Genomic DNA, 24,546 nt, shown 5'->3' on the forward strand with positions numbered 1-24,546 from the left:
GAACCCCGGCGTTGACGTGGCTGATGGATGGCGACAAGATGGGTACATAAAGGAGGGCGGCTTCACCTTCAGAGCAGTAGTCGACTTTCTGGGCTTTACTAGTCTGTCTTTACAGAGAGCATCAGAGATAGTGAAGCATTAAAGATATCACAATCTAAACACATATTCTACAGTTCATTAACTAGCGCAGTTAATTGATTTACTACATACTAAGCGACGAAAATATATGTTTCAGATTTCAAATTTTAATTCTAATTTTAAAGTTTTATTTTTGAGTTTTATTTTAGAATGAAACTGTGGAACACTTAAATTGTAAATACTAAGTTTCCGTTATTATATTTTCGGTATATTGTTTTATTATTATATTTTGGTAAAGAAAAATAAATAATTATTCCCAGTTGTATATCGCTTTACGTTGTAATTAAAAAACTGATTGCAATGCTTGTTTTTCTTCTCAGAGAAACGAAACAAAAGACGCTGAGAAGGGGAGTGAACTAGCGATGCTGCACCGCCAACAATGAGTTGCCATCAAAGTGCGGCCACTCTCAGTGATCCAGCATCTTTTTAAAACAAGCAACTTTTTCTTCCGAGTGCGTTGTGTTCTATTCGTTACAGGCTGGGATTTTCAAGGATTCGATAAATAGAATTAGCCAACATATAACCTACTAATATCGATCTATTACTACAATGTGAAAGAAAACTAATAGTATTACCGTGGAAACAACTTTTCATCCATAAGTTATCACAAGTTTATCTGTGATGTTTATGTTTAAAATATCGAACTTGGCTAAGTTCTAATGTGAATTCTTTATTCAAGACGTAAGACTACGTTATAGTGAAGTTGATACAAGTTAATTACGCTAAAAACAATTTAAGTAGTCCTTTACCAAAACAAATTTATTCTATATTTTTTCTCGTGAATCATTAATATTTTTAAAAATAAAATGGTTCATTGAATTATGAAGTAACTTAAACAATGAAGCTAGTCCTGTACATTTATTAACTATTTCGATACGCAGACTTATTTCGAATTTTGTTTAAAAAAACAACTGAAGTCTAAAATATTAAGATTTAATCAGTTAAACTTTAAGTTCATGTTCAAACGCTTTAATGATATTTCCTAAGCATTACGTCACTTCCGGAGTATTTACAAGCGATTCCATGCCCGGACACAAGACTGACCTCACTCTCTGCCGGACAGATCGGAGTGCCGGACCCGATCTGCCGGACCGACCACGTCACGACACCGCGGGTGACGCACCATGAGCCGTTCATCTTTCGGATTCCGAAGGTCGTTTAACGCAGGCCGGAAGTTATCTCGGGAGAACCGGAAAGACATTAATTCGCAGCAACAAGGGCAGGCCCGGAGCGAGCATAATGATATGCACGAGAAACGCCAGAGAAGTCGTCATGACAACAGTGACGCTGACAAGGCTACCAGGAGTATTTTTGGGGACGTCCCACTCACAGGTAACGCGTTATTTATACGATAAGAAAACAGGCCAAGTCGTGTTAGTAATGTTTATCTCATTAACAGCACTTATGAAGGTTTGCGTGGAGACTTGATATCTGGAAGAAAATACTGTTATCGTATTATCAGCCATATTTACATTGCTGTATATTCAGTTCATACTCAGACGCAGAGTTTCTGAAAGTCATCTTTCCACAGGAAAACGTCTCCCCGACTCCCCGACTCCCCCCCCCCCCCAAAAGAAGAAGAAAGAAAAATATACTTTACAAAATATTACAAAATAAAACCAGTATCCGCCCTCCCCCTCTCCCCCCCCCCCCCTCAGAAATTTTAAGTGCCCCATCGAAGTTTCAAATGCCCCCACCCCGTGTTTATTTACCATTTATTGATACTGGTACAGTTGATCAATGGCGTAGTTTTTTTTTTTTTTTGGTTCTTAACCCCTTATTGCACTGGTGTAGCTATAGGTAAATTGGTAAGGTGTTTAAGACTTGAATCTTCCCCTTATGTAGAGAGGGCTGGTATAACTACGACTCTGAAGATAAGGATGAAACTACTACTAATATGTAGAGAGGGCTGGTATAACTACGACTCTGAAGATAAGGATGAAACTACTACTATTATGTAGAGAGGGCTGGTATAACTACGACTCTGAAGATAAGGATGAAACTACTACTATTATGTAGAGAGGGCTGGTATAACTACGACTCTGAAGATAAGGATGAAACTACTACTATTATGTAGAGAGGGCTGGTATAACTACGACGCTGAAGATAAGGATGAGACTACTACTATTATGTAGAGAGGACTGGTATAACTACGACTCTGAAGATAAGGATGAAACTACTACTATTATGTAGAGAGGGCTGGTATAACTACGACTCTGAAGATAAGGATGAGACTACTACTATTATGTAGAGAGGACTGGCATAACTACGGCTCTGAAGATACGGATGAGACTACTACTATTATGTAGAGAGGGATGGTATAACTACGACTCTGAAGATAAGGATGAAACTACTACTATTATGTAGAGAGGGCTGGTATAACTACGACTCTGAAGATAAGGATGAGACTACTACTATTATGTAGAGAGGACTGGCATAACTACGACTCTGAAGATACGGATGAGACTACTACTATTATGTAGAGAGGGCTGGTATAACTACGACTCTGAAGATAAGGATGAAACTACTACTATTATGTAGAGAGGGCTGGCATAACTACGGCTCTGAAGATAAGGATGAAACTACTACTATTATGTAGAGAGGACTGGCATAACTACGACTCTGAAGATACGGATGAAACTACTACTATTATGTAGAGAGGACTGGCATAACTACGACTCTGAAGATAAGGATGAGACTACTACTATTATGTAGAGAGGACTGGTATAACTACGACTCTGAAGATAAGGATGAGACTACTACTATTATGTAGAGATGGCTGGTATAACTAAGACTCTGAAGATAAGGATGAGACTACTACTATTATGTAGAGAGGACTGGTATAACTACGACTCTGAAGATAAGGATGAGACTACTACTATTATGTAGAGAGGGCTGGCATAACTACGACTCTGAAGATAAGGATGAGACTACTACTATTATGTAGAGAGGGCTGGTATAACTACGACTCTGAAGATAAGGATGAGACTACTACTATTATGTAGAGAGGACTGGTATAACTACGACTCTGAAGATAAGGATGAGACTACTACTATTATGTAGAGATGGCTGGTATAACTACGACTCTGAAGATAAGGATGAGACTACTACTATTATGTAGAGAGGACTGGCATAACTACGACTCTGAAGATAAGGATGAGACTACTACTATTATGTAGAGAGGGCTGGTATAACTACGACTCTGAAGATAAGGATGAGACTACTACTATTATGTAGAGAGGACTGGCATAACTACGACTCTGAAGATAAGGATGAGACTACTACTATTATGTAGAGAGGGCTGGTATAACTACGACTCTGAAGATAAGGATGAGACTACTACTATTATGTAGAGAGGACTGGCATAACTACGACTCTGAAGATAAGGATGAAACTACTACTATTATGTAGAGAGGACTGGTATAACTACGACTCTGAAGATAAGGATGAGACTACTACTATTATGTAGAGAGGGCTGGCATAACTACGACTCTGAAGATAAGGATGAGACTACTACTATTATGTAGAGAGGGCTGGCATAACTACGACTCTGAAGATAAGGATGAGACTACTACTATTATGTAGAGAGGGCTGGCATAACTACGACTCTGAAGATAAGGATGAGACTACTACTATTATGTAGAGAGGACTGGTATAACTACGACTCTGAAGATAAGGATGAGACTACTACTATTATGTAGAGAGGGCTGGCATAACTACGACTCTGAAGATAAGGATGAGACTACGACTCAAATAACCCCAGTTACACGTGGCATACTTTTAGAAAGAGTAGTCGAACAGAAAAATTAATTAGAGAAACACCTATAATTACATATAATGACAAGCGCAGTTAGCCAACACTTGAAGTTAATTACCGAGAATCTAATGACGTAGGAGATCACCACGAGATTATGTGGCAAGCGCTCACCTAAAGCTTTTGTTTTTATCGTGCACTGTTTTTAGGATGGGGGGGGTATGAGTAGTGTTAAGGCGAGGCACTATTGAGAGTTTGACGAGTATTTATTAGGCTTTGTGTATTTTTACACGTTCCCATGATCCAGCTGAATGTTCCCTACATCAATATGTTTATATCGATTGTTCCCTACATCATCGTGTTTATATAAAATGTTCCCTATATCATCGTGTTTATATCAAATTTTCCTACATCATCACGTTTATATAAAATGTTCTCTATATCATGTTTATATCGAATGTTCCCTATATAATCATGTTATCGACTGTTCCCTACATCGACATTTAAATGTCGAATGTTTTCTATATATCGCCATAGTAATTACGAATGTTCCCGATGTGATGTTTTTGTTGAATATTCCCTACATCATGTTTAAGTCCAAACATCGCTATCATCTTCTTTCCCCATTCCTAAAAAGACACATGGAACTGAAAATGCGCAAAAAACTGCGCAACGGAAAAAAGCGCAATCAGAAAAAGCACTTTTTTCTGTTTGCGCTTTTTTTCTGTGTGCGCTTTTTTCCGTTGCGTAATTTTTTTGCGTTTTTTTCCGTTGCGCATCTTTCTGGTCACCAAATCATCATGTTTATATATAATGTTCACTACATATTTATAGTAAATGTTCCCTATATATTTATATTGAATTTTCCCCACATCAGACACAGAACGCAGGTACTTGTGGGCCGCACAGAGCGGGAACCTGCCGGCCCTGGAGATGTTGGTTGAGGAGTCGGGCACGTTCAACCTCAGCTGCAGGTAACACGTGACTCTTTGCTCTCTAGCTCGCTCTCCCGCTCTCTGTCCCCCCACCTCTCTCTCTCTTTCTCTCTCCCCACCTCTCTCCCGCTCTGTCTCCCCCACCTTTCTCTTTCCCCCACCTCTCTCTCTTTCTCTGTCTCCCTCACCTCTCTCTCTTTCCCTCTCCCCACCTCTCTCCCGCTCTGTCTCCCCCACCTCTCTCTTTCCCCCACCTCTCTCTCTTTCTCTGTCTCCCTCACCTCTCTCTCTTTCCCTCTCCCCACCTCTCTCCCGCTCTGTCTCCCCCACCTCTCTCTTTCCCCCACCTCTCTCTCTCTTTCTCTGTCTTCCCAACCTCTCTTTTTCTCCCCCTTTCCCCCTTTTCTTCTCTGTCAGTTTCCACACTCTTTCTCTCCCCTCCCCTTTCTTTCCTACTAGATCTATCTCTCCATCTCTCCATTGCCTCCTCTCACACTCCATTTCCTTCTTCCCTCATTATCTGTCTGTATAGATTTAAAAATGTAGAGATATATCTATACATAAAAGTATCGTCCATCAATAGACCCAAATATCGTCCATAACGACCAAGCTATCGTCTATCTATAGACCAAACTGTTTACATCTATAGACCAAACTGTTTACATCTATAGACCAAACTGTTTACATCTATAGACCAACTATAATCTATTTTTATAGCAAACAATGGAAATCTATCGTCTATCTATAGACCGAACTATCGTCCATCTATACTATAGCCTAAACTGTAACCTATTTGTAGACTAAACTATTGAAAACTATCGTCTATCTATAGCTTAAACTGTAACCTATTTGTAGTCTAAACCAGGGGTCTCCAAACTACGGCCCGCGGGCCGGATGCGGCCCGCGAGGTCCTCTCATCCGGCCCGCGGAGATCTTTTTGTCCACGGAAAAAAACGTTTGTTGGAGTAGGCTGAGGAACTTGCTCAGAAAGTCACGACATGCCTGGAAGAAACTGGCCCTCGAACTGAAATTTGATAGTTAATGCGGCCCTCGGACTGAAAAGTTTGGAGACCCCTGGTCTAAACTATTGAAAACTATCGTCTATCTATAGCCTAAACTATAACCTATTTGTAGACTAAACTATTGAAAACTATCGTCTATCTATAGCCTAAACTATAACCTATTTGTAGACTAAACTATTGAAAACTATCGTCTATCTATAGCCTAAACTATAACCTATTTGTAGACTAAACTATTGAAAACTATCGTCTATCTATAGCCTAAACTATAACCTATTTGTAGACTAAACTATTGAAAACTATCGTCTATCTATAGCCTAAACTATAACCTATTTGTAGACTAAACTATTGAAAACTATCGTCTATCTATAGCCTAAACTATAACCTATTTGTAGACTAAACTATTGAAAACTATCGTCTATCTATAGCCTAAATTATAACCTATTTGTAGACTAAACGATCGAAAACTATGGTCTATCTATAGCCTAAACTATAACCTATTTGTAAACCTAACAACTGAAAACTATCGTATAATTATAGCCTAAACTATAACCTATTTGTAGACTAAACTATCGAAAACTATCATCTATCTATAGCCTAAACTACAACCTATTTGTAGACTAAACTATTAAATACTATCGACTATCTATCTCTGACTGTCTGAAGATCATCACGTGGTTACCATCACAACCAAGTTAAACCGCTGACACAGGTCTCGGCACGCAGGTTAGGGTTAATGAAATGTTAATCGTGTTTTGAACGAACTAGCCCAGGGCGCTAAACCAATAAATAGACTGCTCGGCTGTTTTCATCAAGTTAATGAGGCCTTGGTTTGTTGATAAACACGGCGGTGGTGTTTTTTTAGCCAACCTATTGTGGTCTGTTTGGCTGTAAGTAATTGATGGACGAAAGAAGAGATTAGAGACATAAAGGGACGCTTGTAACTTAGATATAATTAGATATAACAAATATAAAAAGTTAAAGTTTATTTCAGGATCCGGTTATTTAGGGTTAAGGTATGTATTTAGAAACAGGTATAGGGCTAGTTATAAGTGTAGATTTATGTATTGATTTATGCAGTGGCGTCACTTTGTCGGGTGTCGGGTGTCACCCTATCAGGTAACTGATGGTGTCCTACACTTTTCCATTTGATGCTCCGTGTCACCCCCCCTACTTTTTTGTTATCTCTTTTTATATACTTTTGTTTATGGATAAAACATTGTTTTGGCGGTTAATTTCACGATTTTTCGTCGGGATGTCAAACATTAAATAGTGTCACGCTCCCCCCCCCACATCTGCCTGGTGACGCCACTGGATTTAGGGTTACGTTTATTTATGGTTAGGTTTAACGTATGTAAGATATTAATATTCATTTAGGTTTAGTTTCTACAGCAACATGATGCCTTGACTGTGTTTAGTTTTGCCAGCACATGAAACCACGGGACTTTGGACCTATATCCAGAGTTTCTTCCAGGCATCTCTTCGGGGAGGGGGGGGGGGGGGGCTCGAAGAAAGTCTACCGCCCCCCCCCCCCCCCCCAAACAAGATGGAATTTATATAGTAGACATATACTTTTACTAGTGTCCGCCCCCCCCCCCCCCCGGAAAGAGTAGACCGCCCCCCCCCCCCGAAAATATTAAGTGCCCCTCCACCCCCCCCCCCCCCGAGAAAAAAGTCTGGAACATCACTGTCTATATCAATACGTTGTTTCAGTTAAACAAACTGTAGCTGGTTGCACCTATCAGTTTTTTTGTTGGAGATAATTAAGTGCTGAAGATCGTACATTAACTTCCTGTAACTTTGGTCTCGATTTTATCTTCTCTACAACCATCCGTCAACGTATGAGCTTGAGATATTTCAAGATTTACTTCAATTTAAAACCTTGACTTTAGATAAAGAGCTATTAGTTCGATTTGATATCTGCGCCTTTTGTGTGTGTGTGTGTGTGTATGTGTGTGTGCGTGTGTGTGGCGGGGGGGGGGGGAGGAGTTGTCTGGTGACCCCGCGTAAAATTACTAAGGTGCAGGCTGGTGCCGAGAAAAGGTATTTAAATCAAAACGATGTTTAATCAACTTCATAATTAATGAGGTCTAATTAGGTGTTACATGTTTTCATTAAAGAACCTTTTAGTTGTTAATGGCCTAGCGTACGATCCATCCAAATTAACCCGGCCGTGATTAACGGTGAACTCCCAAGGTAGAATTCTGCAGGCACGGCAGTCTAGTAGCACAAGTAGCGACCCCCCTCCCTCCCCAACATGACGTCAGTTATTTTTTTTCAAAAATAGGTGGCCATGTAACGATAAAAGAAGGGCGTGATCTGATAATTAGGAACCATAGGCGTCCCAAATACTTGATAATCTGGAACCATTGGCGACAAAATACTTGATAATCTGGAACCATAGGCGTCACAAATACTAGATCTAATAATCTTGAGCCATAGGCGTACCAAATACTTGATCTGATAATTAGCAGCTATTGGCGCCCCAAATACGTGTTTAGCAATCTTGAATAAAAACGACACCTACTGGTAATAATAAGATGGGCCACACAACGACTGTAACTTGATAACCTTGACCTTCACCAGGGACTACCTTGGCCGCACGGCCCTGCAGCTGGCTGTGCTGGGTGAGCACTACGACTGTATCCAGCTCCTGCTGGAGAAGTCGCGACTTGACGTCATCGAGGAGGGTCTGCTGCACGCAATCAAGACGGAGAACGTCAAGATCTGCGACATGTTCCTGGCACATCCGGTCTACTCAGACCAGAGGTCAAGGATGCAGGTCAGTGGCCGTATGTGTGGGGGTCAGTGGCCGTGTTTGAGGGTCAGTGGCCGTGTGTGGGGGTCAGTGGCCGTGTGTGAGGGTCAGTAGATATGTGTGTGTGGGTCAGTGGCCGTGTGTGTGGGGGGGTCAGTGGCCGTGTGTGGGGTCAGTGGCCGTGTGTGAGGGTCAGTGGGGGGGGGGGGGTCACTGGCCGTGTGTGTGGGTCATGGTCGTGTGTGGTGGGTCAGTGGCCGTGTGTGTGGGTCAGTGGCCGTGTATGAGTGTGTCAGTGGCCGTGTGTGAGGGTCAGTGGCCGTGTGTGAGGGTCAGTGGCCGTGTGTGAGGGTCAGTAGATATGTGTGTGTGCGTCAGTGGCTGTGTGAGTGTGGGTCAGTGGCCGTGTGTGTGGGTCAGTGGCTGTGTGGGGTAGTCATTGGCCATGTGTGATGGTCAGTGTGGGTTAGTGGCCGTGTGTATGGTGGTCAGTGTGTGTGTGTATAAGGTTCAGTGGCCGTGTGTGTGGTGGTCAGTAGCCGTGTGTGTGTGGGTCAGTGGCCGAGTGTGAGGGTCAATGGCCGTGTGTGAGTGTAGGGTCAGTGGCCGTGTGTGTGTGTGTGTGTGTGGACAGTGACCGTGTGTGTGTGTGGGGGGGGGTCAGTGGCCATGTGTGTTGTGGTCAGTGGCCGTGTGTGTGGGGGGGCAGTGGCCATGTGTGTGGGTCAGTGGCCGTGTGTGGGGGTCAGTGGCCGTATGGTTGTGGGGGGTCAGTGGCCGTGTGTGGGGGTCAGTGGCTGTGTGTGAGGATCAGTGGCCGTATGGTTGTGGGGGGGAGGGGTCAGTGTCCGTGTGTGGGGGTCAGTGAACGTGTGGGACGGTCAATAGATATATAGGTGTTGGTCAGTAAACATGTGCGTTGGTCAGTAGATGCTTTGGTCAGTAAATGTTTTGGTCAGTAGATGCTTTGGTCAGTAAATGTTTTGGTCAGTAGATGTAAGTGTTGGTTAGTAAAGATGTGCATTGTTCAGTACGGAAGTGTGCTTTTGCTAGTCGGTAGGTATGTGCGCTGGTACTAGATAGCCATGTTTTTTTTTGTCTCTAGTGAAGTCAATAGGCATGTTTGTTCGTTCAGTAGTGAGGTGTGCGAGTGTGTAAACATGAGTGTTGGTCAGCACTGACGTGTGTTGGTCCGAATATCGGGTTGGCAGTCAAGCATCCCACGTGTTGACCTGTACATTTGTTTTTAAAGTTGTTTGAGATGTTTGAAAACTATGTACACAGCTAGCTAATGTATTTTAACCATATCATAAACATATTGTTTTAATGCATAAACTCTCTAAATAACTTGAGCAATTACTTCGAAGGTAGCCATAAAATCCAAAACTTTTGAAATGCTACTATTTGTTTTTTTCTGTTATTGCGAATCAGACTTTTATAGCCACTTTGATTCGCTGCTTCGTTTTCGATTAACCATACCCACATATTCATACTACTAGTATCAAACTCTATCCGACCCCTAAACTAACTTAAACCCATCCATATACCTACTCAAAAAAATCTACCGTTAATCCTACCTGCTCCCGAAGCCTATTCATAAGTTAAACTCTTGGTTTTACTCTACATATTCTCTTCCCAAATTACCTAAATTAAAACAAATTAAAACTATCATTAACGGTAACCCCAGCCAAACAAATATGTATGTATGTCTATATGTCCACTCGACCAATTTTCCCCAAATTATCTAGTGTAGAATTAACATAAACCCCAGCCAAACGAATATGTATGTATGTCTATATGTCCACTCGACCAAGCTTAAATTATCTAGGGTAGAACTAACATAAACCCCAGCCAAACGAATATGTATGTATGTCTATATGTCCACTCGACCAATTTTCCCCAAATTATCTAGTGTAGAACTAACATAAACCCCAGCCAAACGAATATGTATGTATGTCTATATGTCCACTCGACCAATTTTCCCCCTTTAACATCAGCTGGAATTCCAGCACGGCTTCTACGAGCAGGAGGACAGCAGTTCCAGCTTCGCGCCGGACATCACGCCCATCGTGCTGGCCGCCCAGTGCAACAACTTCGACATCGTCCACATGCTGATCCAGAAGGGCTTCACCATCCAGACCCCGCACAACTACTTCTGTCTGTGTACCGAGTGCTACAACCACAAGAACTTTGACAGGTACGTTAGGCCGGTGGTGATTGGGGAGGGGGGGGGGGTAGAACGTTATCAACCCGACCCCCGCAACAATATGAAGTGTCGATAAATTGTAGGTGGGATATATATATATATATTTATATATATATATATATATATATTTTATATATATATATATATATATATATATATATATATATATATATATATATATATATATATATATATATATATATATATATATATATATATATATATATATATTATATACGTGTACATGATTTTCTAGAGTTGTACACTCCAAGTCAAGGCTGAATGCCTACCGAGGTCTGGCCAGCACAGCCTACTTAGCCCTGTCATGTGACGATCCCATCTATGCAGCGTTTGAGCTGAGCCGGAGTCTACAGAAGCTGGCGGAGAGGGAGAAGGAACATAAGGTAAGGGGAACATAAGGTAGGGGGAACATAAGGTAGGGGGAACTAAGTGAACACGAGGTAGGGGGAACAAAGGGAACACAATGTAGGGGGAACAAAGGGAACACACGGTAAGGGAGAACATAAAGTAGGGGGAACACTAGGGGGACCATAAGTTAGGGGGAACATAAGGTAGGGGAACAAAGGGAACACAAGGTAGGGGGAACTAAGTGAACACGAGGTAGGGGGAACAAAGGGAACACAATGTAGGGGGAACAAAGGGAACACACGGTAAGGGAGAACATAAAGTAGGGGGAACACTAGGGGGACCATAAGTTAGGGGGAACATAAGGTAGGGGAACAAAGGGAACACAAGGTAGGGGGAACAAAGGGAACACAATGTAGGGGGAACAAAGGGAACACACGGTAAGGGAGAACATAAAGTAGGGGGAACACTAGGGGGACCATAAGTTAGGGGGAACATAAGGTAGGGGAACAAAGGGAACACAAGGTAGGGGGAACAAAGGGAACACAAGATAGGGGGAACAAAGGGAACACAAGGTAGGGGACAAAGGGAACCCCAGATAGAGGAAACAGAAAGAACACTAGAGAGAAAAGAGAGAACACCTGGTAAGGGGAACATAGGGCAAACAAGGAAGGTGTATGAAAGGAACACAAGGTTGGGGAACACAGGGAACACAAGGTAGTGACAATAGATCCACATAATCCACCACTTGGCACCTAATCCACCACTGCGAGTGGTACTAGTTCCACACAATCCACCAATGCAAGTGGTACTAAATCCACAAAATATGCCTCTGGTTATGCCTATAACTGAGTGGAAGGAATTTATCTAATGATCAGTTAACACCAAGTCTTAACGGAAGTATTTCAGGTGAATTAATTGTAACCTTAAGCAGTGTAAAGGTCCACAAGACATCGAATGAGGGGGTGGGGTGTGTGTGTGGGGGTGTTTTTAGTCTGGAGGCATAGGGTGGGGAACAATAGGACGGAGGCGCTACACTGACGTCAAGCGAATGTTAACTGTTGTTGGCAATGAGGAGAGATTTTTGTCTTCAACATGAAAACCATTCGTCGATTTAGTCTAGAAAAATGTCTCTAGTTGTTTTTAGTTTAGCCTAGGGGCCAGCTATAAAAGTTGTCACCCTTTTGAAACGATTTTTACCTCCCCGCTCCATCGTCACACTTCGTCACACTTCGTCACACTACGTCACACTTCGTCACACTTCGTCACACTACGTTAAACTTCGTCACACTTCGTCACACTTCGTCACACTTCGTTACGAGAAGACAGACGTCCAGTGTTTCTTCCAGACTTTTTTCTCCGCGGGGGCACTTGAAATTTTCGGGGGGGGGGGGCGGTAAACTTTCTTCGGGGGGGCGGACACTGTTAAAAGTATATATTTTCTATATAAATTATATAAATTTCATTTCGTTCGGGGGGGGGGGGGCGGTAAAAAAATTTCGGGGGGGCTTTGCCCCCCCCCCCCCCCCCCCCGAAGAGATGCCTGGAAGAAACTCTGCAGACGTCACACCTCAGCCTACAGCCCTTCTCGAAATCGTATTTTTCCCACGTTTTCTCTAACTTGCTTTCGCGTCTGTTTGTTTGGTTCTCCAATCAAATCTTGCGATCGAAATTTCGGGCACTTCCCAGTTAGCTAGCGCGCTAAAATTTTCAGGGAAGCTTTGTTTCCGATGACAGTAGAATATTCAATTGTTATTATTACTAAATTGATCCATGGAAACATTTTATTGATCATTTTTGACCCCTTATATATTTGTACAAAAAACGTGGTAAAAGGGGACATAACCCAGTAATTGTAATTTGATGAAAACAAGGTTCGTTACTCTCCCTCTTTTGGTTTACTGAGTAGTAGTCACGCGGTGTTTGTGTACAAACAACCGAACGTAACAACTGCTGGCCAGTATGGGGGAGACGATATGGTCGAGTGGTTGGGCACACGATTGCTAACCCACTCGACACGGGTTCAAGGCACGTGTTTTTTACGAGTTGTCTTCGTTTACCCAAAAAAAAGTGAATCCGAAAAGATAAAATCGATAGCAAGATTTTAATGCAAACAAACAGACAAAGACTAAAAAGTAGAAAATAATTATCATTAAAAAAGTTTTTAAAAATCCACGTTTTCTGATTGAACTAAAAAGTAGAAAATAAATACTACGAGCCGGCCCGCGGAATAACATACGCCGCTATTTACTTGTTTCTAATTTTCAATAATTCATAATTTGTGAATTCGACAGTACCAACGCTGACACTGAAAATATTTCTTTAAAATATTATAAGTAGCTCGTTAAGGACCATAACCCCCCCCCCCCTTCCTTCCCCCCCCCCCTACGTTTAAAATCGTTGGCTCTGCTTGTAAACATTTAGAGTGAACACAGCTCACTAAAACCATGTAGGGGTGGGGAGGTAGGGAGAACGTTTGCAGCTTGTTTTCTAACGGCTCGAAGAAGAGAATTATATATATAGATACATCACAATAATGCAAGCGATCACTCTACTATAAGCGATGAAAAACGTGGGGCGCCGTGATTTTCTTACAGTTTCTAATACTGTTGACTCTCTACAAGCTCCATAATAAAAGTCAATAGTATTATCTAATCAATAGTAATATAACTTTTACATCTTATATTAACAATGACCGATAAAAAAACTTTTACTTCGGCGCCCCACGTTTTTCATCGCTTATAGTAGAGTGATCGCTTGCATTATTGTGATGTATAGTATTTATTTTCTACTTTTTAGTTCAATCAGAAAACGTGGGTTTTTTAAAACTTTTTTAATGATAATTATTAATTTTAAACATCGATTTTCATTCTGAAATAATTACTGAGCTCAGTCATGGAGAATATTTTAATTTTATCTCAATTCACAAGTGTCATTTACAATACGAAAAAAACTGCTCAAATTCAGTTTCTACCATTATCTGCACAATTGCAAAAGTGTGTCGTCACACTTTCCGACCCCCAACTCTCCATTCTCTTATCACTTATCAAAAATCCCACCCCCCCCCCTCCCACTCCCTCTAGGAGTGTAAACGTCGTCTAGAACATTTCATCAGTTCAGTAGAACAATCCCTCATTTCTGTCTGGAACAATTCACAGTTCAGTAGAACAATTCCTGAGTTCTGTAGTACAATTCCTCAGTTCTGTCTATTAAATTTCCTCTGTTCTGTCTAGAACAATTCCTCAGTTCTGTCTATTAAATTTCCTCTGTTCTGTCTAGAACAATTCCTTAGTTCTGTCTATTAAATTTCCTCTGTTCTGTCTAGAACAATTCCTTAGTTCTGTCTATTAAATTTCCTCTGTTCTGTCTAGAACAATTCCTCAGTTCTGTCTATTGAATTTCCTCTGTTCTGTCTAGAACAATTCCTTAGTTCTGTCTATTAAATTTCCTCTGTTCTGTCTAGAACAATTCCTCAGTTCTGTCTATTAAATTTCCTCTGTTCTGTCTAGAACAATTCCTCAGTTCTGTCTATTAAAATATTAAATTTCCTCTGTTCTGTCTAGAACAATTCCTCAGTTCTGTCTATTAAATTTCCTCTGTTCTGTCTAGAACAATTCCTCAGTTCTGTCTATTAAATTTCCTCTGTTCTGTCTAGAACAATTCCTTAGTTCTGTAGAACAAACAATCAGCGGTGCCGTGTGCATGTTTCAGCTTGCCTCTGTACCTATCCAATTGATTAAACACAGACATTATATATCAAGCCAAACTGACAGAATCTTCTAGAACATCTAAGATGTCATATTTTTAATAGCCTATAAAGATTTCCTCATCCTCTGCACCACTGCGTGTGCATCAGAGTTCCAAAATTTGATAAAAAAACGAAACAAAATATAATTTACATTTGTAACAACAAATTTGTTTTAAGGAAAAAAAACCGAGTAGTTTTTAGACCTGGCGATTCATGATGGCCAGTGGCGTAGCCAGGAATTGGTCATGGGAGGGGTTAAAACATTTATATACACACACACACACACACACACATATATATATATATATATATATATATATATATATATATATGTATATATATATATATATATATAGGGGTGGGGGTCAATGGGGGGGGGGGTTCACCCAGACTCGAGTGTTCTGGTCGTCACTATGTCCACTCCACTCTCATCTGATGATAGTACAGGCGGTTGGACATGGTGATGACCACACAGTTCTATCTTATGCCTAGGTCACAATAACAAACAGTAATTTATCAACCGCAAGTTACGTTTTAGACACATTTATAAAATATTTGACAAAACAAGAGTAATCACTCTAAAATATCGGGAATTCGGCGCTTTAGATTTCCCTTAGCTGGTCGAGATCGATACCAAGAGAGTAAAAGGTCGAGTATCGATTACTATTTTCAGCGAATAAATAAACGGCAGTGATCTTGATAGACCCCATTACGTCTTTCAAAACCTGTGAAAAAATAATCGCACCTCGCCATTAAAACTTTGATGCTACTTACCAAGAAAATAACTTGATTATAATGGGGTAGACAATTTTAATCATGTTAGTTAATCGAATACAATCCTGTAGAACAAATCTGTGGAAAAGTCTGACCAAAGCATCGGAAAAAAAAAAAAAAAAAAAAATGTTAGTTAATCAGCCTTGTGGTTAATACACAAGAAAAGCCTTAAAAGTTTTGTTTCTTTAAATAATTATCTAAAGTCTTGGATTGTAGACTCGCTAGATTCCTTTAAAAGCTGATAGTGGTGGTAAAATAGGTAGAAGTAACGAAAAGAAAAAGAAAACCCGTATGTTAACTATCGAAATGGTATCACAGATTTGCCCATTACGTTTCCTCAGCTAGTTACATGGTGACATGTATCACCAGTTTTGTGGGGAAAAAAAGTAGATAAACAAATTTATGGTGACGCATAACGCATCACTGAACAAATATAAAGTCGCCATGGTGAAATAGAGTTCACCTGTTTGTTGTACGTGGCACGAGGGTCGGTTAAAAGAAACTGTCGGCCGTTTTTTAAGAAGTGAGTCTTTATATTTTTTGATTAGTAATCAAAGTGAGCTATCATGTTTTGTTTTTAAATCTAATTTTTTTATGAAGCATAATAAAAAGTATATTCCATTTCAACGAATCTCCTAAAGATTTTAAAGATTTTATTTTATTTATCTGATTTTTGTGTGGAAATTATTATTTTATTTTTGATTTTGTGTGTGTGTAAAATTAAGTTGACTAAAGGCTTTGAAAGTAGACATACACCATCTTCCTCCATCACGGCTAGTATGACGAGACACACCCTTGAAAGTACCAACATATCTACTCCCACCCCAATTTTTAATTGCCCCCCCCCCCCACCAAGTTCGATAACCGATTCCGTAAATCACTCACCACACCAGGGTCGAATTCCCAAAATTCCCTCCCCTCTCACCCCACGGGCCTAGCAATCATCGCACATCCCGCCCGGGGGGTGCCGTTCATATTGACACCTCATGCTTTGAGACGCTCCAGTGTAAATACCCCTCGTGTCTGGGTTCTGCAGGCCCGTCATAGACCGGTAGTGTGTTAATTTAGGTGAGCCCGGGGGACGGGGGGACGGGACTGAGTCTTGTTGGACTTGGCACCGGGTGCGACATGAGAGACTGACCACAGGACGGGCTGCTGTAAATATTACAGAGGATTAGTTTACATAGATTGGAGGGGGGATCTTGGTGGGGATATGGCTTTAATGCCTCAACATACAATTATTTTCTATTTTCTAAATCTTGAGGGAAATATGGTTTAACCATGTTGTAATACAACTATTTTCCATGGCGGGGGATATTATTTTGCAATTATTTTCCTATTTTAAAATTTTGCGGCGGATATTATTTTCTAAGTTATAAAGCAATTATTTTCCTATTTTCAAAATCTCAGAGAAAAAAAAAAGCGCTTTGTGTATTCAAACCGTTAGACGCAATAATCACAGTCTATAAAAACATATAATAGAGCGAACTACTTGCTGTTCGTTGAAAGTATCATTGCTTTTTTCATTGACTAATTGCTATTGTCATCTATTAGCTTCTTATGTTAATATTTTGATGTATTATTTACATAATTATGTTGATATTTTCGTTTCTTAGCTTCATATCATCATATTTGTTTTATCTATGAGCTACATATGTTGATATTTTCACGTGTTAGCTAGTTGACTTTTATATGTTGACATTTTGAGCTGCGGTTTACAGGCTGATATTTATTTCTTGTGACCCTAACCCCTGCACCAAATGAGGGATTGCAGTGTAATTATTGTTTTAGGCCGTCTATTCATGAGACCCGTTGTTTGTAATTGTTTTAGGCCGTCCATTCTAACCCATGCACCAGATGAGACACTGTATGGTTGTAATTGTTTTAGGCCGTCCATTCTAACCCCTGTATGGTTGTAATTGTTTTAGGCCGTCCATTCTAACCCCTGTGTGGTTGTAATTGTTTTAGGCCGTCCATTCTAACCCCTGTATGGTTGTAATTGTTTTAGGCCGTCCATTCTAACCCCTGTGTGGTTGTAATTGTTTTAGGCCGTCCATTCTAACCCATGCACCAGATGAGACTATGTATGGTTGTAATTGTTTTAGGCCGTCCATTCTAACCCATGCACCAGATGGCCGTCTATTCTAACCCATGTACCAGATGAGACCATGTATGGTTGTAATTGTTTTAGGCCGTCCATTCTAACCCCTGTGTGGTTGTAATTGTTTTAGGCCGTCCATTCTAACCCATGCACCAGATGGCCGTCCATTCTAACCCATGTACCAGATGAGACCATGTATGGTTGTAATTGTTTTAGGCCGTCCATTCTAACCCCTGTGTGGTTGTAATTGTTTTAGGCCGTCCATTCTAACCCATGTACCAGATGAGACCATGTATGGTTGTAATTGTTTTAGGCCGTCCATTCTAACCCCTGTATTGTTGTAATTGTTTTAGGCCGTCCATTCTAACCCCTGTGTGGTTGTAATTGTTTTAGGCCGTCCATTCTAACCCCTGTGTGGTTGTAATTGTTTTAGGCCGTCCATTCTAACCCCTGTGTGGTTGTAATTGTTTTAGGCCGTCCATTCTAACCCCTGTATGGTTGTAATTGTTTTAGGCCGTCCATTCTAACCCCTGTGTGGTTGTAATTGTTTTAGGCCGTCCATTCTAACCCATGCACCAGATGAGACCATGTATGGTTGTAATTGTTTTAGGCCGTCCATTCTAACCCATGCACCAGATGGCCGTCCATTCTAACCCATGTACCAGATGAGACCATGTATGGTTGTAATTGTTTTAGGCCGTCCATTCTAACCCCTGTATGGTTGTAATTGTTTTAGGCCGTCCATTCTAACCCCTGTGTGGTTGTAATTGTTTTAGGCCGTCCATTTTAACCCCTGTGTGGTTGTAATTGTTTTAGGCCGTCCATTCTAACCCCTGTGTGGTTGTAATTGTTTTAGGCCGTCCATTCTAACCCCTGTGTGGTTGTAATTGTTTTAGGCCGTCCATTCTAACCCCTGTGTGGTTGTAATTGTTTAAGGCCGTCCATTCTAACCCCTGTGTGGTTGTAATTGTTTTAGGCCGTCCATTCTAACCCCTGTATGGTTGTAATTGTTTTAGGCCGTCCATTCTAACCCCTGTGTGGTTGTAATTGTTTTAGGCCGTCCATTCTAACCCATGCACCAGATGAGACCATGTATGGTTGTAATTGTTTTAGGCCGTCCATTCTAACCACTGTATGGTTGTAATTGTTTTTGGCCGTCCATTCTAACCACTGTATGGTTGTAATTGTTTTAGGCCGTCCATTCTAACCCTTGCACCAGATGAGACCATGTATGGTTGTAATTGTTTTAGGCCGTCCATTCTAACCCATGCACCAGATGAGACCATGTATGGTTGTAATTGTTTTAGGCCGTCCATTCTAACCCATGCACCAGATGGCCGTCCATTCTAACCCATGCACCAGATGGCCGTCCATTCTAACCCATGCACCAGATGAGACCATTTATGGTTGTAATTGTTTTAGGCCGTCCATTCTAACCCCTGTGTGGTTGTAATTGTTTTAGGCCGTCCATTCTAACCCATGCACCAGATGAGACACTATATGGTTGTAATTGTTTTAGGCCTTCCATTCTAACCCATGTATGGTTGTAATTGTTTTAGGCCGTCCATTCTAACCCCTGTATGGTTGTAATTGTTTTTGGCCGTCCATTCTAACCCCTGCACCAGATGAGACCCTGTATGGTTGTAATTGTTTTAGGCCGTCCATTCTAACCCATGTATGGTTGTAATTGTTTTTGGCCGTCCAATCTAACCCATGTATGGTTGTAATTGTTTTAGGCCGTCCATTCTAACCCTTGCACCAGATGAGACACTATATGGTTGTAATTGTTTTTGGCCGTCCATTCTAACCCCTGTGTGGTTGTAATTGTTTTAGGCCGTCCATTCTAACCCTGTATGGTTGTAATTGTTTTCGGCCGTCCATTCTAACCCATGCACCAGATGAGACACTGTACGGTTGTAATTGTTTTAGGCCGTCCATTCTAACCCATGCACCAGATGAGACACTGTACGGTTGTAATTGTTTTTGGCCGTCCATTCTAACCACTGCACCAGATGAGACCATGTATGGTTGTAATTGTTTTTTGGCCGTCCATTCTAACCCTTGCACCAGATGAGACCATTTATGGTTGTAATTGTTTTAGGCCGTCCATTCTAACCACTGTATGGTTGTAATTGTTTTTGGCCGTCCATTCTAACCCATGTATGGTTGTAATTGTTTTTGGCCGTCCATTCTAACCCATGTGGTTGTAATTGTTTTAGGCCTTCCATTCTAACCCATGTATGGTTGTAATTGTTTTTGGCCGTCCAATCTAACCCATGTATGGTTGTAATTGTTTTAGGCCGTCCATTCTAACCCTTGCACCAGATGAGACACTTTATGGTTGTAATTGTTTTTGGCCGTCCATTCTAACCCCTGTGTGGTTGTAATTGTTTTAGGCCGTCCATTCTAAACCTTGCACCAGATGAGACACTATATGGTTGTAATTGTTTTTGGCCGTCCATTCTAACCCCTGCACCAGATGAGACCCTGTATGGTTGTAATTGTTTTTGGCCGTCCATTCTAACCCATGCACCAGATGAGACCATTTATGGTTGTAATTGTTTTAGGCCGTCCATTCTAACCCATGCACCAGATGAGACCATGTATGGTTGTAATTGTTTTTGGCCGTCCATTCTAACCCATGCACCAGATGAGACCATGTATGGTTGTAATTGTTTCAGGCCGTCTATTCTAACCCATGTATGGTTGTAATTGTTTTTGGCCGTCCATTCTAACCCATGCACCAGATGAGACCATGTATGGTTGTAATTGTTTCAGGCCGTCTATTCTAACCCATGTATGGTTGTAATTGTTTTTGGCCGTCCATTCTAACCCATGCACCAGATGAGACCATGTATGGTTGTAATTGTTTTTGGCCGTCTATCCTAACCCATGTACCAGATGAGACCATGTATGGTTGTAATTGTTTTAGGCCGTCCATTCTAACCCATGCACCAGATGAGACCATGTATGGTTGTAATTGTTTTAGGCCGTCCATTCCAACCACTGTATGGTTGTAATTGTTTTAGGCCGTCCATTCTAACCCATGCACCAGATGAGACCATGTATGGTTGTAATTGTTTTAGGCCGTCCATTCTAACCCATGCACCAGATGAGACCATGTATGGTTGTAATTGTTTTAGGCCGTCCATTCCAACCACTGTATGGTTGTAATTGTTTTTGGCCGTCCATTCTAACCCATGCACCAGATGAGACCATTTGTGGTTGTAATTGTTTTAGGCCGTCCATTCTAACCACTGTATGGTTGTAATTGTTTTTGGCCGTCCATTCTAACCCATGCACCAGATGAGACCATGTATGGTTGTAATTGTTTTAGGCCGTCCATTCTAACCCCTGCACCAGATGAGACCATTTATGGTTGTAATTGTTTTAGGCCGTCCATTCTAACCCATGAACCAGATGAGACCATGTATGGTTGTAATTGTTTTAGGCCGTCCATTCTAACCACTGTATGGTTGTAATTGTTTTTGGCCGTCCATTCTAACCCATGCACCAGATGAGACCATTTGTGGTTGTAATTGTTTTAGGCCGTCCATTCTAACCACTGTATGGTTGTAATTGTTTTTGGCCGTCCATTCTAACCCATGCACCAGATGAGACCATGTATGGTTGTAATTGTTTTAGGCCGTCCATTCTAACCCATGCACCAGATGAGACCATGTATGGTTGTAATTGTTTTAGGCCGTCCATTCTAACCCTTGCACCAGATGAGACACTATATGGTTGTAATTGTTTTTGGCCGTCCATTCTAACCCATGCACCAGATGAGACCATGTATGGTTGTAATTGTTTTAGGCCGTCCATTCTAACCCATGCACCAGATGAGACCATTTATGGTTGTAATTGTTTTAGGCCGTCCATTCTAACCCATGCACCAGATGAGACCATGTATGGTTGTAATTGTTTTAGGCCGTCCATTCTAACCCCTGCACCAGATGAGACCATGTGGTTGTAATTGTTTTAGGCCGTCCATTCTAACCCCTGCACCAGATGAGACCATTTATGGTTGTAATTGTTTTAGGCCGTCCATTCTAACCCCTGCACCAGATGAGACACTATATGGTTGTAATTGTTTTTGGCCGTCCATTCTAACCCATGCATCAGATGAGACCATGTATGGTTGTAATTGTTTTTGGCCGTCCATTCTAACCACTGTATGGTTGTAATTGTTTTAGGCCGTCCATTCTAACCCATGCACCAGATGAGACCATGTGGTTGTAATTGTTTTAGGCCGTCCATTATAACCCATGCACCAGATGAGACCATGTATGGTTGTAATTGTTTTTGGCCGTCCATTCTAACCCATGCACCAGATGAGACCATGTATGGTTGTAATTGTTTTAGGCCGTCCATTCTAACCCATGCACCAGATGAGACCATGTATGGTTGTAATTGTTTTTTGCCGTCCATTCTAACCCATGCACCAGATGAGACCATGTATGGTTGTAATTGTTTTAGGCCGTCCATTCTAACCCTTGCACCAGATGAGACACTATATGGTTGTAATTGTTTTAGGCCGTCCATTCTAACCCCTGTATGGTTGTAATTGTTTTTGGCCGTCCATTCTAACCCATGCACCAGATGAGACCATATATGGTTGTAATTGTTTAAGGCCGTCCATTCTAACCCCTGTATGGTTGTAATTGTTTTTGGCCGTCCATTCTAACCCATGCACCAGATGAGACCATGTATGGTTGTAATTGTTTTTGGCCGTCCATTCTAACCCATGTACCAGATGAGACCCTGTATGGTTGTAATTGTTTTTGGCCGTCCATTCTAACCCATGCACCAGTTGAGACCCTGTATGGTTGTAATTGTTTTTGGCCGTCCATTCTAACCCTTGCACCAGATGAGACCATTTATGGTTGTAATTGTTTTAGGCCGTCCATTCTAACCCATGCACCAGATGAGACCATGTATGGTTGTAATTGTTTTTGGCCGTCCATTCTAACCCGTGCACCAGATGAGACCCTGTATGGTTGTAATTGTTTTTGGCCGTCCATTCTAACCCATGCACCAGTTGAGACCCTGTATGGGTGTAATTGTTTTTGGCCGTCCATTCTAACCCTTGTACCAGATGAGACCATTTATGGTTGTAATTGTTTTAGGCCGTCTATTCTAACCACTGTATGGTTGTAATTGTTTTAGGCCGTCCATTCTAACCCTTGCACCAGATGAGACCATGTATGGTTGTAATTGTTTTTGGCCGTCCATTCTAACCCATGCACCAGATGAGACACTATATGGTTGTAATTGTTTTAGGCCGTCCATTCTAACCCCTGTATGGTTGTAATTGTTTTTGGCCGTCCATTCTAACCCATGCACCAGATGAGACACTATATGGTTGTAATTGTTTTAGGCCGTCCATTCTAACCCCTGTATGGTTGTAATTGTTTTTGGCCGTCCATTCTAACCCCTGCACCAGATGAGACCATGTATGGTTGTAATTGTTTTAGGCCGTCCATTCTAACCCCTGTATGGTTGTAATTGTTTTAGGCCGTCCATTCTAACCCATGCACCAGATGAGACCATGTATGGTTGTAATTGTTTTAGGCCGTCCATTCTAACCCATGCACCAGATGAGACCATGTATGGTTGTAATTGTTTTTGGCCGTCCATTCTAACCCATGTACCAGATGAGACCATGTATGGTTGTAATTGTTTTTGGCCGTCCATTCTAACCCATGTACCAGATGAGACCATGTATGGTTGTAATTGTTTTTGGCCGTCTATCCTAACCCATGCACCAGATGAGACCATGTATGGTTGTAATTGTTTTTGGCCGTCTATCCTAACCCATGCACCAGATGAGACCATGTATGGTTGTAATTGTTTTTGGCCGTCCATTCTAACCCATGCACCAGATGAGACACTGTACGGTTGTAATTGTTTTAGGCCGTCCATTCTAACCCCTGTGTGGTTGTAATTGTTTTAGGCCGTCCATTCTAACCCTTGCACCAGATGAGACCATGTATGGTTGTAATTGTTTTAGGCCGTCCATTCTAACCCATGTACCAGATGAGACCATGTATGGTTGTAATTGTTTTTGGCCGTCCATTCTAACCCATGTACCAGATGAGACCATGTATGGTTGTAATTGTTTTAGGCCGTCCATTCTAACCCATGCACCAGATGAGACCATTTGTGGTTGTAATTGTTTTAGGCCGTCCATTCTAACCACTATATGGTTGTAATTGTTTTTGGCCGTCCATTCTAACCCTTGCACCAGATGAGACCATTTATGGTTGTAATTGTTTTAGGCCGTCCATTCTAACCCATGCACCAGATGAGACACTATATGGTTGTAATTGTTTTAGGCCGTCCATTCTAACCCTTGCACCAGTTGAGACCCTGTATGGTTGTAATTGTTTTTGGCCGTCCATTCTAACCCTTGCACCAGATGAGACCATTTATGGTTGTAATTGTTTTAGGCCGTCCATTCTAACCCATGCACCAGATGAGACCATGTATGGTTGTAATTGTTTTTGGCCGTCCATTCTAACCCATGTACCAGATGAGACCATGTATGGTTGTAATTGTTTTTGGCCGTCTATTCTAACCCATGCACCAGATGAGACCATGTATGGTTGTAATTGTTTTAGGCCGTCCATTCTAACCCATGCACCAGTTGAGACCCTGTATGGTTGTAATTGTTTTTGGCCGTCTATTCTAACCCATGCACCAGATGAGACCATGTATGGTTGTAATTGTTTTTGGCCGTCCATT

General features: G+C 41.5%; 1 protein-coding gene across 1 annotated transcript in view; it reads left to right on the top strand.

Annotated features, from left to right (window-relative positions):
* Window positions 1-251: 251 nt before the first annotated feature.
* The window catches only part of LOC131946956 (short transient receptor potential channel 6-like), a 30,946-nt gene continuing 6,651 nt past the window's right edge, over window positions 252-24,546 (top strand). The window contains exons 1-6 of the mRNA XM_059308016.1: window positions 252-312; window positions 459-1,470; window positions 4,770-4,866; window positions 8,433-8,628; window positions 10,602-10,801; window positions 11,067-11,214. Of these exons, the coding sequence (XP_059163999.1) occupies window positions 1,263-1,470; window positions 4,770-4,866; window positions 8,433-8,628; window positions 10,602-10,801; window positions 11,067-11,214 (849 nt within the window). The 5' untranslated portion in view covers window positions 252-312; window positions 459-1,262. The remainder of the gene's footprint in view (window positions 313-458; window positions 1,471-4,769; window positions 4,867-8,432; window positions 8,629-10,601; window positions 10,802-11,066; window positions 11,215-24,546) is intronic.

This window comes from Physella acuta, unplaced genomic scaffold (assembly GCF_028476545.2).
Source record: "Physella acuta isolate Inbredline_101_S28 unplaced genomic scaffold, ASM2847654v3 ptg000578l, whole genome shotgun sequence".
Taxonomy (NCBI): Eukaryota; Metazoa; Mollusca; class Gastropoda; family Physidae; genus Physella; species Physella acuta.